This window comes from Podarcis melisellensis, assembly GCF_964234715.1.
Source record: "Podarcis melisellensis genome assembly, chromosome: 3".
In the NCBI taxonomy this organism is placed as follows: Eukaryota; Metazoa; Chordata; class Lepidosauria; order Squamata; family Lacertidae; genus Podarcis; species Podarcis melisellensis.
The window spans coordinates 11621909-11636545 of NC_138530.1; the positions used below are offsets into that span (position 1 = coordinate 11621909).

General features: G+C 47.5%; 1 protein-coding gene and 1 long non-coding RNA gene across 3 annotated transcripts in view; both read left to right on the forward strand.

Moving 5' to 3' along the window:
- The window catches only part of LOC309365973, a 103971-nt gene that overhangs the window by 50158 nt on the left and 39176 nt on the right, over positions 1-14637 (forward strand). The gene's annotated exons all lie outside the window — the stretch shown is intronic.
- EFEMP1 (EGF containing fibulin extracellular matrix protein 1) overlaps positions 1-14637 on the forward strand; it is a 68645-nt gene that overhangs the window by 14832 nt on the left and 39176 nt on the right. For both annotated transcript variants that reach the window (XM_081904217.1, XM_081904218.1), the window contains exons 4-5: positions 743-791; positions 3683-3928. In XM_081904217.1, the coding sequence (XP_081760343.1) occupies positions 743-791; positions 3683-3928 (295 nt within the window). The remainder of the gene's footprint in view (positions 1-742; positions 792-3682; positions 3929-14637) is intronic.

Consider the following 14637-nt stretch of genomic DNA (forward strand, 5'->3'; position numbering starts at 1 on the left):
ACCTAGCAGTTCGAAAGCACGTCAAAGTGCAAGTAGATAAATAGGTACCACTCCGGTGGGAAGGTAAACAGCATTTCTGTGCGCTGCTCTGGTTTGCCAGAAGCAACTTAGTCATGCTGGCCACGTTACTTGGAAGCTGTACGCCATCTCCCTCGCCCAATAAAGCGAGATGAGCGCCGCAACCCGAGTCGGCCACGACTGGACCTAATGATCAGGGGTCCCTTTACCTTTTTACTCAACCTAGAGAATGTTTTTAATTGGGCGGTGCAGTTATGGCCTTAGCAATCCCTTCAGTGAGGTGTCATGGGGGGAAATGCAGTGCTTTATTTTCCTGTGGAAAATGCTTTTGTTTCATAAGTTCATTGAAACAATGAATGGATGGGGATTGCAAATATGTTGCGCAAGCTTGGCAATGAGAACTTTTTAAGTTTCGTTCACTGAACACAAATTAAAGAACATACTAAATTAGATCACCCTCTAGGGCATCAGAACATTTTCCAATTTGCAAACTGATCCCCCCCCCCCCACACACACACACACAACCCTAATGTTATCCTAACTCTGGAGGCCCTCAGTGACGATGGATCAGCAATTGTAAAAAGTAATGTGAGCCCTGGGGAGAGAGGCAAGTCTCTTTCCTGAGAGCTCCATAAAACTGGGGCCTGATCTTAACAGCAGAAAATATATTAATCCATATTTTCATTTTGATTGTGCTAATTGGTTTTCTTTGTTTTACATGCAGCAATGCACAGATGGTTACGAATGGGACCCTGTCATGCAGCGATGCAAAGGTACAGTAAACTGTAGCAAGGGGCACATTGATGTATTTATATCTGCTAAAAGGAATCCTGAGCTTGAACTAATGAGAATTCCTTCTCCATGGTGGAATTTTCTCTATAGTCTTTTCCAGCGCAGAGACTATGGAGACTATGGAGAAAGCATGGGAAGGAGCACAAACATTGTGGCCGTATCCGGGTTTTTGGAATCGCATCCACTCTATCCGTTTCTCTCCAGCACAGATTTGCATTCTTCATCATTGATATTTCCTTTATGGGCAATGAGAATGATCCATTTACTGCAGGGATAGCCAATGCGCTGTTCTTCAGATCTTGTTGGGTTATAGTCTAGATCAAGGGAAGTAATAGTGCCACTGTATTCTGCTCTGGTCAGACCTCACCTGGAGCACTGTGTCCAGTTCTGGGCACCACAGTTCAAGAAGGACACTGACAAACTGGAACGTGTCCAGAGGAGGGCAACCAAAATGGTCAAAGGCCTGGAAACGATGACTTATGAGGAACGGCTAAGGGAGCTGGGCATGTTTAGCCTGGAGAAGAGGAGGTTAAGGGGTAATATGATAGCCATGTTCAAATATATAAAAGGATGTCACATAGAGGAGGGAGAAAGGTTGTTTTCTGCTGCTTCAGAGAAGCGGACACGGAGCAATGGATCCAAACTACAAGAAAGAAGATTCCACCTAAACATTAGGAAGAGCTTCCTGACAGTAAGAGCTGTTGGACAGTGGAATTGGCTGCCAAGGAGTGTGGTGGAGTCTCCTTCTTTGGAGGTCTTTAAGCAGAGGCTTGACAACCATATGTCAGGAGTGCTCTGATGGTGTTTCCTGCTTGGCAGGGGGTTGGACTCGATGGCCCTTGTGGTCTCTTCTAACTATGATTCTATGATTCTATGATAGTCACATTCATGCCATTCATTGAAAGCACCCGTTAACTTTAAAGAGTGCATCATGGAACATCCCATTCGACAGCATGGACAGCAGTCATTTAGGAGGGTAATGCAGAGCTCAATAATGGTTGAGTGTTGCACATGCAATTGGCTTAGCTGTGTACCTCTCGCACATCCAATTCCCCTCTCCCCATGAGGTGGACTGAGGATCCAAGGGTGTCAGGATGCTGTCAGCGGTTCCCGGCTGGTTGCCCAAGAAAGTATGAAGACAAGGAAAAGTTTCTTGCCATCCTTTTTTGTTTCAAAAAAAGCCAGTGTGGTGTAGTGGTTAAGAGCGGTAGACTCGTAATCTGGGGAACTGGGTTCGCTTCCCCGCTCCTCCACATGCAGCTGCTGGGTGACCTTGGGCTAGTCACACTTCTCTGAAGTCTCTCAGCCCCACTCACCTCACAGGGTGTTTGTTGTGGGGGAGGAAGGGAAAGGAGTACGTTAGCCGCTTTGAGACTCCTTAAAGGGAGTGAAAGGCGGGATATCAAATCCAAACTTTTCTTCAGTCTTTACAGAGAGAGGCTATAGAACCCAGCCTCTTGGATAATGGCATTGTCATGAGTGAATCTCCATCACACACCCCGTCTCTTCTACTTCCTCATTCATCTCTTCTGCGGGTTCTGCTATGTGCCCTCTGTCTTTGTGTTCTTTGCTCTCCTACTTTTAAAGCTCGCCGGGTTCTGGGAGATGGAGGGTCTGGGATGCTTTCTAGTGACAACGTTTCAGCCAGGTGTTGCTCTGGCTCTCCCCTGATTTCCCAGCTTTCCCCCACATCTGCCTCTGAGCTGCGACCTGCCTCAAACCCCTGTTGTAAATCTATACTGTCTTCGTCAACCTCCTCCCTGGAAGGGTCAGGATGGGGAGACGATCTTTACCCTTCCTCCTCTGCCCAGTCCCTAGGGGAGTGGCCAGCACTCCTGCAGAAACTGTGCCAGCCCCTGTCGCTGCTGCCAGAAAAGTAAAGCAAAGCAGCAGCAGCAGCTTATGGCAATATCTCGTGAGATTTTGCGGAACTCTTGTAAGATCTCGCTGCTGCCGCCACTTCTCACATCTCCCATGGCTGGGGGTGGGTGTCCTGTCTGCCCAATGCTGCTCCTGCAGCAGCAAGGAAAAATTATTACAGCATCCAGGTTCTGGCAATATCTTACAGACCTCTCCCAAGTTCTTGCCAGAAGCCATAGTCCATAGGAAAGCCCGGGGGCTGGATCCGGCCCAATCGCCTTCTCAGTCCAACCCGCGAACGGTCCGGGAATCAGCGTTTTTTTACAGGAGTAGAATGTGCCTTTCTATTTAAAATGCATCTCTGAGTTATTTGTGGGGCCTGCCTGGTGTTTTCACAAGAGTAGAATGTGTGCTTTTATTTGAAATGCCTCTCTGGGTTATTTGTGGGGCATAGGAATTCGTTCAATTTTTTTGTTGTTGTTCAAAATATAGTCCTGCCCCCCACAAGGTCTGAGGGACAGTGGACCAGCCTCTTGCTGAAAAAGTTTGCTGACTCCTGCCATAGTCACTGGAAAGGGGCAGCTGATAGATAATATTACTGGCAATTGTGAAGTGATGTCAACTAGAGACGAAGTGAAAACTGATGCAGCAGTTGGGGGTACATCTTGGACATGTAACGAGAGCGAGAAACCGGTTTTGGAAATATTAGATTGAATTAATCTGGTTTCACATGTAATAATTTGGAAAATCAATGAAAAAAATAATTGGCAGAAGCTGTAGTCATGCAACCCCAGTTAGCAGTGAGTGGGTTTCTGTTTCACCTCACATGTTGAAATAGGACAGGTCGTTGCTGCCTCTTCCCCTATCTCTGCCTCTTCCACTACCTTTTCTTTCCACGTGGAAGGGCTGATAACATTCTCAAACCTGCCGCCTGCCTGAGACAATCTCCTGCATCCGAGGCAGGAAGATGCTGCCATTTTGGTGCTCACCTTCGCCTTGTTTCCGACCGCAGATATCGACGAATGTGAAATCGTGCACGATGCCTGCAAAGGTGGGATGAAATGCGTGAACCACTTCGGAGGATACCTCTGTCTGCCCAGAACGGCTCAGATTATTGTCAACAACGGTCAAGAGCAACCTGCGCCTGAACCCGCCCCTGCGCCTAATGGCCGAAACGGCAATGCCATAGCTCGAAGGACTGTCCCAGGGATACAGTGCGCGGCCGGGTTTGAAGCCAGCGATCACAATGTGTGCCAAGGTAAGGAAGTCACCTTAGGCCGAACTTTACACCCCTGTATCAGGGAGGGGGATATTTGTTTGGCCCCCTTTCCGTACCAGATTGGCCCAGTTCAACCATCCTGAACTCGGTTGTTGATTGGAACAAAACTGGCTGAATTGCAGCCTTATCCAGATTTTGCAATGCCATTTTGGTGCGCATAACATGCACACACCCAAAAATACCACAATTGAAACGAATATTCAGATACGTGTTTTAGGAGAAAGTGCATTGGATTTTATTATTATTATTTTGAGGGGAGTGGTGGGGAATATGTACACAAATGCATGTAATAATGTACGCGGTTTAAATGTGGAGTTGTCATGCATTCTTTTTTTTAAAAAAAAATCAGCAAGAAACATGGACTTATGCCAGCAAAATTGAAGCAAGGGGGAGGGACTTGTGCTTATCTGTTTGCCCCTGCTATGTAGTAGAGAATAACAGGAAGGGCAAGTAATGTAGCCTTAGTGACTTATATCAGAGACGGTAATTCAGAAGAAAGGGAAGAGGTTGTAGTGAGAACTGGGGCAGCTTATTTCTGCTCTCCATCGGTTTTGGCACCTGCCCATTCTGAAGTCAGTTTGTCGTGTTCCGGCCTTAATCTGCAAATTCCTCCTTTTTTCAATCCGCCTGAAAATTTGTATCTAAATACGTATTTTGAACATAATTCTTCTCGCGAAAGATGCATTGTTGAATTTATTTTATTGGAAAGTACATCTTCCTCAGAGCACATATTTAGGATAGGTTTAGATTCTAGCTCAGTGGTAGAGCATCTTGCCTGTCAATCAGAAGGTCGCAGGTTCAACTCCCAATCTACCTTGGTATCCTATGTTCCTATGCAGGATAAAATTATGCGTTTTAAAATGCATTTTGAATCGACCCCGGAAACGGACCAGTTTGCCAGTACATGTTGGGAAAACACTGGCCTAATGTGCTTGCAGCCCCTAGTCCCAGTTACCAGCCTAGCAGCTGCATTCTAGCCAAGCTGCACTTCCTAACTTCCTTCAGAGGCAGCCCCACATATACTAGTAGTCTAAGCTGGAGGTTAGGGACGCAGGTGGCGCTGTGGTCTAAACCACAGAGCCTAGGGTTTGCTGATCAGAAGGTTGGCGGTTCGAATCCCCACGACGGGGTGAGCTCCCTTTGCTCGGTCCCTGCTCCTGCCAACCTAGCAGTTTGAAAGCACGTCCAGGTGCAAGTAGATAAATAGGTACCACTCTGGCGGGAAGGTAAACGGCCTTTCCGTGCGCTGCTCTGGTTCGCCAGAAGCAGCTTAGTCATGCTGGCCACATGACCCGGAAGCTGTACACCGGCTCCCTTGGCCAATAAAGCGAGATGAGCGCCGCAACCCCAGAGTCGGCCAGAAATGGACCTAATGTTTAGGGGTTCCTTTATCTTTACCTTTTAAGCTGGAGGTTATCAGAGTAGACTATCTCTACATAGGGATGCAGCTGGCTAATCAGCCAAAGCTGGTTAAAGCTGTTCACTGTCCCAGGGAGTCACTGCTGGCTGGCTAGAACCTTGAGTAGGAGAATTCCTGTTAATGTGGTGAGGATCTACTGCAGAAGAGGGTAACCAAGATGATCTAGGGCCTAGAAGCCAAGTCTTAGGAGAAACAATTGAGGGACTTGAGTATGTATATCCTGGATAACAGGAGAATGACAGGAGATATGATAAAGGTAAAGGGACCCCTGACCATTAGGTCCAGTCCTGGCCAACTCTGGGGTTGTGGCACTCATCTCGCTTTATTGGTTGAGGGAGCCAGCATACAGCTTCCGGGTCATGTGGCCAGCATGACTAAGCTGCTTCTAGAGAACCAGAGCAGCGCACAGAAACGCCGTTTACCTTCCTGCCAGAGTGGTACCTATTTATCTACTTGCACTTTGACGTGCTTTCGAACTGCTAGGTTGGCAAGAGCAGGGACCGAGCAACGGGAGCTCACCCCGTCGCGGGGATTCGAACTACTGACCTTCTGATCGGCAAGTCCTAGGCTCTGTGGTCTAACCCACAATCTTCAAATTTCTAAAGGACTGTCACACGGAGGGTGGAGCAAGCTTGTTTTCTCCAGCTCTGGAGGATAGGATCCGAACCAATGGCTTCAGCTACAAGAAAGGAGGTTATGACTAAACATCAGGAAGAACTTTCTGGTGGTGAGGGCTGTTCAATAGTGGATGAGACTCCCACGAGAGGTTGTGGACTCTCCTTCCTTGGAGGTTTTTAAGCAGAGGTTAGATGGTCATCTGTCAGGGATGCTGTAGTTGAGATTCCTGCATTGCAGGGGGTTGGACTAGATGACCCTTAGGGTCCCTTCCAACTTTACAATTCTTTGCTTGTATGATTTTGTTGCAAGGCACACTTGTACTACATAATATGGGAAGTAGCGTATATATTGGACATTCACAGGTTGTGCGGGACTGTCCTTTAACACATTGTTGCTTATTTATCAACTGTGATTTAAAGAGCGCTGTATTTGAGCCTTTGGCCAGGGCAGAAGAAGCTTGAGGTCCGTGGAAATCAATGGTGGTTTGGGCAGTGGTTTTTCTAGGGTAAGGATTCCATCCAACATGTTTATATTCTGATTCATAAAATAAACTCCCACGAGAGCATTCCATTAATGGTAACTTAATTTGAGAGTGACGTGTTTGTTGGTAAATGAGGTTGGCGCTGCCTCTATGAATACCGAGAAAGGAACTACAGCTATTTCATACAGCTTGTCTCGATTATGACCATTTAAACCACTATTTAATATAATTAGATAGAAAGGCCTCCTCTCTCTCTCTCTCTCTCTGTTGAAGCCAAAGAATTAAAAAGAAAAGAAAAATCAATAGCCCAAATCTTGGAAGATTGCTTTGCTGACGTGCACTTGGATCTCCCACTGGTTAGCCTTAGAACAAGTGTTTATGAATCAAAAGCAGAATTTGGCTCCGGGTCGTTTCTTTCACAAAAATGATATGCGCTGGAGGAACAGATGTTAAAGTAAACTATTTATACAAACAAACACAATGAGAAACAGCCTCCAGAGTTTACAGGATTGTTGCAAGCCCAATTCCTGATTCTGCAAAAAAAAAAAAAAATTAAAAGAAGGAATTACCATTGCTAACATCCTGGGAAGTGGTGGGTGTACACTCATGCAAATGTTGTTCATTAGCTAGCTTGTTTGAAATGCTGGCAAGCTTCAGACTGGATCTCTGACCAAAGGATCAGAGCTGGGGGGGGGTGGATATAGCTCACTAGCAAAGTGCAATTTCTAATCTGGAGAGGGAACATACAGAGAAATCAGTGGCAAAGCCGTGCGGAAGATCCCTAGTTCAGGCCTTGGCAACTTCAATTAAAAGGATCAGCTTAGCAGACACTGAGAAAAATAGATCTCCCTGCCTAAGATGCTTTAAATGGAGAGCCAATCTTATGTGCAGTGACAGCGCAAGGCTGTGCAGTACAAAGAAACTCTACTGAAGCTTTTGAGGACTCCTGTGCCTTTAATTAAAAGTTTCCGATTTGCAGGCCCTACCCGTTTTATTGCCTCCTCTTGAGATTGACTAGAGAACCTGTGTTGAATAGTCGGTTAACTAGATTATTTCTCTGAATTTTCCCCACGCCACTTCCTGTTCCTGTTCACAAATCCTCTGGTCAGGCTTAAGGGGAAGCAACAAAACAGGACCTGCAAATAGGTAACCTTTAATTCAAAGTGCAGGAGCCCTTGAAAGCTTCAGTTGCGCTTTCTCCATAATAGACAGTTGCACATCAGATGGATTCCTAATTTTAAAAGTGGACAAATAGCGTGGCAACTTCAGACTAAACTGTTAGGTGTGGAAGTAACCCCTTGACTTCACAGCAGCTCAGTCAATGGTTTGACAGGCTAGCTGATGACAACCTACAGAAATGTTGCAGTCCATCACATAGAGAGAAGTTTTGCGTAGCTCTAGTCTGAAAAGGCTTCAGTTGTCCCAGATTCGCTTTCTTTATAGATGGCTTGTAACAGATGGATATTGTGCTGGTCCTGGGGGTTAACTGTGCGGCGAGGTCCGAGTCCAGTCTGAGGTGGAGGGTGTGGTATGGAGGCAGTCCGTCAAAGCTGAAGCTGGGTCCAAGGCGGGAAGTCGGGCGAGGTCAGGAGCTCCGGCAGGACAGGGTGCAGGCAGGAACAGGCTACCAACAATGTTGCTCCCGCAACCTGGGACTGGGGCTGGCTGGCTTTTATCTGCCCCGAGGCATAGGGCGGCCCTGGTCCACAGGTGACTCACCTCTCCTGGCCTGGAGGTGAGCACTCCTCCTGTGGAAACTTAGTTCCCTCCGCCTCTCTGCCCTGAGCCTCTGCAGCTCAGGAGAGGCTGGAGGGTTACCGGACCCAGAGGCAACCTCAGCTTCCTCTGACAGGGCTGAGAGTGGAGCACCTGCAGGCAATGGGTCCTCCATCACCTCAGGAGCCAGAGCAGACCCAGCTGGTGCTTGCACCTGAGGATCCAGCACAGGTGAGGACCCTTCAGGCTCAAGCCCCAGCCCTGGCTCAGCTGGTTCTGGAGGCGGGGACTCCTGTGCAGGCTGGGATTCTTCAGGTTTAGCCTCCGAGTCTGAATCCCAGGCCATCACAGATATTCTCGAATTTTAAGTGGATGAGCAGGGGAAAAATGTGAAGATATTCTGGAAAGGTATGTTAAGGAAGTATGCTTATATCCTGAAGAGTTCTACTTTACCTCGTGCAATGTTATGTTTTGACCGAACTAAAAATACAAAAGGGATTTGCAAATTATAGAGTGATTGAGCAGCTTGGCCTCCATGTGGTGATTATAAAATGGCTTCTATACCAATTAACATTTTTGTGTTTTATCTGCTGCCATGCCGTTGAGCTCAAACCATGATAGAAGTGGCTTTCCCCATTGTTAAGTATAGTGTGAAAATATCCGCTTTTCGTCACGTGTAATTCGGCAGCAAAAAGGACATAGGCGTGAAGGCCAACAAAGGACGCAGGAGAATCAACATGCATTAAGAGACTCGGTTTTCTATAAGTTATAAATTGGCAATAATTAACATGAAATTGACAAGGATTTCATTCTATAATGCAGTCTAAAAATCTCGTTAACAAAGTGGGAAAGGTGCGTGTGTTTGGAAAACCATCACCAAGTAGTATCTGTTAAAGAATGAGGGGAAGGCAGGCCAGGGGCTGTTGAGCTATGGCAGTTATAATGATATAAAACATCTACGACAGCCTTTCTCAACCTTGGGTCCCTGGATGTTGTTGGACTACAACTCCCATCATCCCTAGCTAGCAAGGGATGATGGGAGTTGTAGTCCAACAACATCCAAGGTTGAGAAAAGACTGGTCTATGAGTTTGTAGTGTCAGTATTCCATTAAGAGTCATGTTTGGTAAGTCGGGATTGCTTTGCTGTTGACTTTAGTCCACTGCCTAGAAAGTTCCGGATTCTAGCGGCTTCAACAGTCAGTCCGAGTTCTGTTGCCACTGAGCATGCTCAGTCCGTATCAGAATGATATGGAGAAAGGAAGGGATTTCATCATCAGAGCATTTATATATTTTTTTTTGCTGAAGATTTTTTTTTAACTTCTGCAAACCTTGCGGTTCTCCCAAGCGCACTAGTACCTTCTTCTCAGGTGTGGGCCATGCCATTTTGCTTACATAAGCAACAGTGCTCCGAGACTGAAGTAAAATGGAATAACACTGGAGGGTTAGAGAGAAAGATTGCTGCGCAAATGCATGAGTCTTTTCCCAGATGATGAGGTTTGAGCATGAGGCATTCTGCATGCAAGGCAAATGCTTTCTCGATGAGCTTTGGCCCTTCCCTAGCTATAGCTGCAGTCCTATACACACTTCCCTGGGAGTTAGTCCCCCTAAATTCAGTGGGTCTTAACTCTGAGTGGACGTGTGTAGGATTGCACCACAAGATAGGCCCAGAAACTGCTTTACTAGTGATGCATCTACAGTGGTACCTCGGGGTAAGTACTTAATTCATTCTGGAGGTCCGTTCTTAACCTGAAACTATTCTTAACCTGAAGCACTACTTTAGCTAATGGGGCCTCCTGCTGCCGCTGTGCCGCCGGAGCACGATTTCTGTTCTCATCCCGAGGCAAAGTTCTTAACCCGAGGTACTATTTCTGGGTTAGCGGAGTCTGTAACCTGAAGCGTATGTAACCTGAAGCGTATGTGTAATGGTTATAGGGGTTGCTCGTGCGTAAGTTGCCGCCACTCCTGGCTAGGTTGCCTGGTTAAACCTTTTCTGTCTGGACAGCCCTTCACTTCGTGGCTGTTTCAGTTGCTAGCAGAATCTGTCAGTGGGCGTTTCTTGAACCTCTTCCAGCAAAGAAGTTCTTTGACGCCAAGTCTCCGCCTACTCTCCCTGCGCGGAAGTCTTCTGCGCAGGGTGGGTGTGGGCAGCGGAGGACCCGTGCTCTCCCCGCTGGTCTCCAGCGAGGAGTCCTGGAGCCCCCTCGCCGATTCCCCCATCTGCCCCCCTTTATCCCTGGTGTTGCGCTGATTTCCTTCCCCAGCCGATGAGCTGCCTCTCTCCCTGCTGGGCCCTTCTCCAGCATCGCTTGGGAGCCTTGCCTCCGCCTCTAGCTCCGATGGCAGTTCCCTGACAGTATGTAACCCAAGGTACCAATGTATAGTTCTTTGATTGGGCCTTCAAGCTCTCTTCAGATATTAGCATGGAGTGAATCCGTTCCCATATAATTATATATAGCTGGAGAGGAAAAACGTTGCCCGGCAGAAATAATAATAATAATAAATTAACTTCCTGGCATTCCTTATCTGTCAAAACAAATTAGCTCCCGCGGTGATGAAATTTAAATTTCAAGCTCGTTGGTGCATTTCTTGTGCGAACCTGCAGCCATTTGACGGGAGTGGGAGAAGGATTTTCCTTGGGATCAGTAAGTGAACCGAGGCTGGTAACAAAACATTTCAAGCCTTGTTGCTGTTAGGTCAGCTGCTCAAACGCAAAATTGTGCTTGTTTCCGTTTGACCAATTCAAAAGCTTCCAAGAATGTAATAAAAGAAAGCTGCATTCCTGCAGAATGCAGTGGGACTCATTTCTGAGTAGGCAGGTACAAATCCCTTATCAATACTGAAATACAGTGGTACCTCGGGTTAAGTACTTAATTCGTTCCGGAGGTCCGTACTTAACCTGAAACTGTTCTTAACCTGAAGCACTACTTTAGCTAATGGGGCCTCCTGCTGCCGCCGCACCACCGGAGCCCGATTTCTGTTCTCATCCTGAAGCAAAGTTCTTAACCTGAAGCACTATTTCTGGGTTAGCGGAGTCTGTAACCTGAAGTGTATGTAACCCGAGGTACCACTGTATGACTCTTCTGACACCCTAATCTTGAGAGGTGGATCCAATTGCAGTCCAACCTTGGTTCTCGAACGCCTCAGTTATTGTACATTTCAGCTCCCGAACAGCGAAAACCTGGTTTTCGAACGTTTTTTGGAACCCAAACATCTGACGCTGCTTCCGTTTGAGTGCAAGAAGCTCTTGCAACCAATCGGAAACCACGCCTTGGATGTTGAACGTTTTGGAAGTCAAACAGTCTTCTGGAATGGTTTACGTTCCAGAACGGATTACGCATGGAATGCTCCTTCGCAACGCAGGTCTGAGTGCTCCCCCACTTCAATTAACGTATCAGGGTTCTGGGCTCCTCAAGATATTGCTAGTCTACATCTCCCATCAACCCTGACCCACTGGCCAAGCTGCTTATAGCTCATGGGACCTGGAGTCCACCATCATCAGGGAAGCTAGCATCTCAGGGCAAAGGCTATTCAAAAGCCACCCTTTAAAACATACTAGTTTTTCATGCGCAGAGATATATTGACATCAGTGACCTTTCTCCACAAGACTTGCACCACCACCTGCAGTCCAAAGTGGTACAACTTGGCTAGTCACTTAGTTGTTGTTCTTTTTGTTGTTTTTAAAAAAGGTCTTCCTTTTGTAAATTTTAATAAGTTTCCATCAGCATACATTTCCGTTCGGATGCTTTGTTTTCATATCATGTCTGCACAGCATGCAGCAAGCACCAATTTTGAAGAGGTATCTTGTCTGGTACAAGAGAGAATGCAGACTGCCTCTTCTAAGACGTCTAATACTTCAGTTAAAAGTAACTTAAGAGTTACTTTTTAAAGGTCCATCAAAGGGATCCTAGTAAATTAATCCGCATGGTTGCGCAGAAGGCAAAACAAGGTTTACAGGTTGGCCACTGCGTGGTTTCTAAGCAAGAGTTGTTTAACAAAAGCAGCAACAAAGCAACTTTCTCCTTGGAAAATAGGCTGCTGAAATGAAGAATCTGGGACCTACATGAGTCGTACCCCTGAGCTGCAGCCCAGGTGCTTCCTTGAGCCTACCTTTGATAGGTGACATTGAGAAATTCTTCCTGGACTGCCTCATTGGCCAACAGCACTCTTTTCCGCAGATCTTACCTGCCCTGTCACAGCTCTGAGGAATCCTATTGTGCCGCGGTATGCATTTCTGCTTGTTTTCCTTGGCAACGCCGTTGTTCTACCGTTGCACCCGGGTCAACAGAATTTCATAGCCCTGGGGCAAAGTGTGTGCGTTGTTTCAGCCAAACTCCGTCTGCGAGTTTCACTTGGCAGAAGCGATACCGGGCAGAAATCCTCCTTCCCTTTCTCTCCTAAGCTCTCTGGTATGTGTGGGCCTGTCTGTTGCCCTGCGCGAGAAAGAGAAGAAAAGGTGTCGCCCCTTTGGAGACTATCAAGATACACAAATAGCTTTGTCAGATCAGACCACAATCCCGTCTCGTGTAGCTTTCTCTTACCACTGCAGCGCAGTTAGGTAGTTTTAGGTTCTAGAATTTAGCCTCACCTAGCTGGGCTCGGAGCGAAGGAGATATGCTAGCATATCTCCAGCTGAGCCAAGGATCAGGAATTATGCCAGTTGTGCAGACACACACACACACACACACACACTGGCTCAGCCAGAAAATTGCTGTATCCTAACCCTACTCATCCCAGCAGATCTTGCTGTAGGATTGCTCCCTAAGAGGATCATTCTTATAGGCATGACACTGTCTGTCTGACCCCAAGTGATTTGCAATTAGGGATGAACGAGAAAGTCTATTCAGTGTAACTGGAGCATAACCACTCAGGCAAGGGAGGCCAAGCTGCCTCCAGATTATTTTAATCCAACCTGTGCTGTGAATCAGACCGTTCATGTCCTGACGGAGTCCCTCAGTGGCTTCTTATCTTTCGAAAATGGCCCTGGTTGCCTCCTTTCGAAAACGAACAAGCTTCAGTCCCCTTTCTTATCTAACTGAGAGCTTCGAGTCTCACATGGACATGTTCGGCGGTGGGGAAATCATTGCGGCTTGCTGCTGGCTGAGCCCTTCAAAGGCATATTTTGGAAGTTGGAACCGTGTCAGGAATCTACTTATTTACTCAGGGAGTTGTAGAGATTTCAGAAAAGGGGGCTGCTGCCAGCAGATAGCATGACTGCAGCTGGAAAACAATATCCTCATTGAGATAAGGCTCCTGCTTTTGATAGCTGTCAACCGAGCTTGGCTTGAACTTAAATTGCACTCGCAGCCGCCCGAAAAGAACTCGCTGAACATTTTCAGAGAGGGGCTCCGGATGCTCTTGGCGTGTTTCATTTGGGGAGGGGGCTGGAACCCCCACTTTGCATGCAAAACCAGGGTGGGTCCCTGGCATTTCCAGGGGGAAGGATCTGGAGAGGTGATGCCAGCCAAAGTTGACAAACTGGGCAAGAAGGATTTTGCCTGCTTTTTTCTGGGCATCAGACTGTGGTTAGAGATGCAGTATCAGGGCCATTAGGGACATGGGTGGCACTGTGGGTTAAACCACAGAGCCTAGGACTTGCCGATCAGAAGGTCGGCGGTTCGAATCCCCGTGACGGGGTGAGCTCCCGTTGCTCGGTCCCTGCTCCTGCCAACCTAGCAGTTCAAAAGCATACCAGTGCAAGTAGATAAATAGGTACCATTCCGGCAGGAAGGTAAATGGTATTTCCGTGCGCTTCTCTGGTTCGCCGGAAGCAGCTTAGTCATGCTGGCCATATCACCCGGAAGCTGTATGCCGGCTCCCTCGGCCAATAAAGCGAGATGAGCGCCACAACCCCAGTCAGCCACGACTGGACCTAATGGTCAGGGGTCCCCTTTACCTTTACTATCAGGGCCAGTAAAAAGGGGGAGCAGCCCTAATGTTGTTAAACATTGTGGGGACCACAATGTTTGGTCCTCTCCAACCAGTGTTTATTCAAGAGCTAGGAATGCTGTGTGGCTCTGGAACAAGGGTGTGGAATATTTATCAGCCTGAGGGCCACATGCCATCATGAATAAGCATGTGGGGGCCACATGGGCAAGGTGTCACAGACTGGCTGGATACAGAGAAATGGTGGGAGGAACCAACTGGAGAAGAAGGCTCGGAGCCCAGGGATTGGTGGTGGGACAACAATGAATGATCAGAGGGAGAAGACTGGGGGAAAGAGGTGTTGTAAGCTGAAGAGGTAACAGGGCTTGGTGAGTGGGTGGAGTCCGTGGCAGAAAGCAGTCTAGACTCAGAGGAAGAAGCTGAAGAGGGAGAGGAGGGAGGCAAAGAGGCAGAGATGAGTCCAGCTGGTGAAAAGGCATGTGTCTCCCCCTCCTGCTGTGACCAGCTCCCCTCCTCCTGGTCTCCCAGAACCTGGAGACACATGAAGAGAGCAGAGAACTTAGCGTCACG